The sequence below is a fragment of the Pteropus alecto genome, unplaced genomic scaffold (assembly GCF_000325575.1).
Source record: "Pteropus alecto unplaced genomic scaffold, ASM32557v1 scaffold20, whole genome shotgun sequence".
Classification (NCBI taxonomy): Eukaryota; Metazoa; Chordata; class Mammalia; order Chiroptera; family Pteropodidae; genus Pteropus; species Pteropus alecto.
The window spans coordinates 36,043,198-36,044,138 of NW_006436298.1; the positions used below are offsets into that span (position 1 = coordinate 36,043,198).

General features: G+C 66.4%; 1 protein-coding gene across 1 annotated transcript in view; it reads left to right on the plus strand.

The window, feature by feature from the left end:
* Nucleotides 1–671: 671 nt before the first annotated feature.
* CAMK4 (calcium/calmodulin dependent protein kinase IV) overlaps nucleotides 672–941 on the plus strand; it is a 181,628-nt gene continuing 181,358 nt past the window's right edge. Inside the window, exon 1 of the mRNA XM_006913277.1 lies at nucleotides 672–937. Within this exon, the coding sequence (XP_006913339.1) occupies nucleotides 777–937 (161 nt within the window). The 5' untranslated portion in view covers nucleotides 672–776. The remainder of the gene's footprint in view (nucleotides 938–941) is intronic.

Sequence of the window (941 nt, forward strand, 5' to 3'; positions counted from 1 at the left end):
GAACCTTGGAGGATAAGCGACCACAGGACACCCTCCCCAGCCACCAATATATAAGCTTTGTTAGAGGGACGAACAAGGGATGACTGGTTAGCTGGTGGGAGGGACTCGCCACCAGGGCGCTCAAGAAGGGATGAGTTGTGCCAACAGCCAAGTCCCTTTCTCACCTGCTGGGTTGCCAGGATCCATGTGCTCCTAGAGCGCGCAGGGCGCACGCCACTCTCGGAGCTAGCGTCCCGCTGCGCTCGGTCTCTTCCAGGCTCCTGGCTCCCGCGGGAGGGCGCGTGGGATGATGCTCTGGTCCTAGTGCCTTCCCCAAGCTCCCGCATCCGGAGCCGCCCTAAGCCGGCACCGCCGCAGCCACTGCCAGAGAGGGAGAAAGGGAAAAACGGAGGGGGGCTGGAAAGGCTCGGCGAAGGGAGGAGGGGAAGTGGAGAGAGAGGGAGCGGAGGGGGAGGGAATCTCTCTCCTTCGCAGTGCCTCCGCCTCTACTCTCTCCCGCTGGCGGCGACTCGGGTCTCCCTCCACACCCTCTCCCAGTTCCTCGCCCCCTTCTCCGCCCACCCTCCCTCCCGAGCGTGCGGAAAGGGAGCCGCAGCTGGAGCGCAGCCGAGGGCGCCGTGGGAGGTGGTGGCGGTGGGCGTGTGCGTGTATGTGAAGGACGCCACCTCCCGCTCCGGCGTTCGCAGGCGGCGGCGGGCGGCGGAGCTTCTTGCTCCGGCAGCGGCAGCGGCAGCGGCAGCGACAGCGGCGGCGGCTTCCGGAGTCCCGCCGCGAAGATGCTCAAAGTCACGGTGCCCTCGTGCTCGGCCTCGTCCTGTTCTTCGGTCACCGCCAGTGTGGCCCCAGGGGCCGGGACCCTCGTCCCGGATTACTGGATCGACGGCTCCAACAGGGATGCTTTGAGCGATTTCTTCGAGGTGGAGTCGGAACTGGGACGGTAA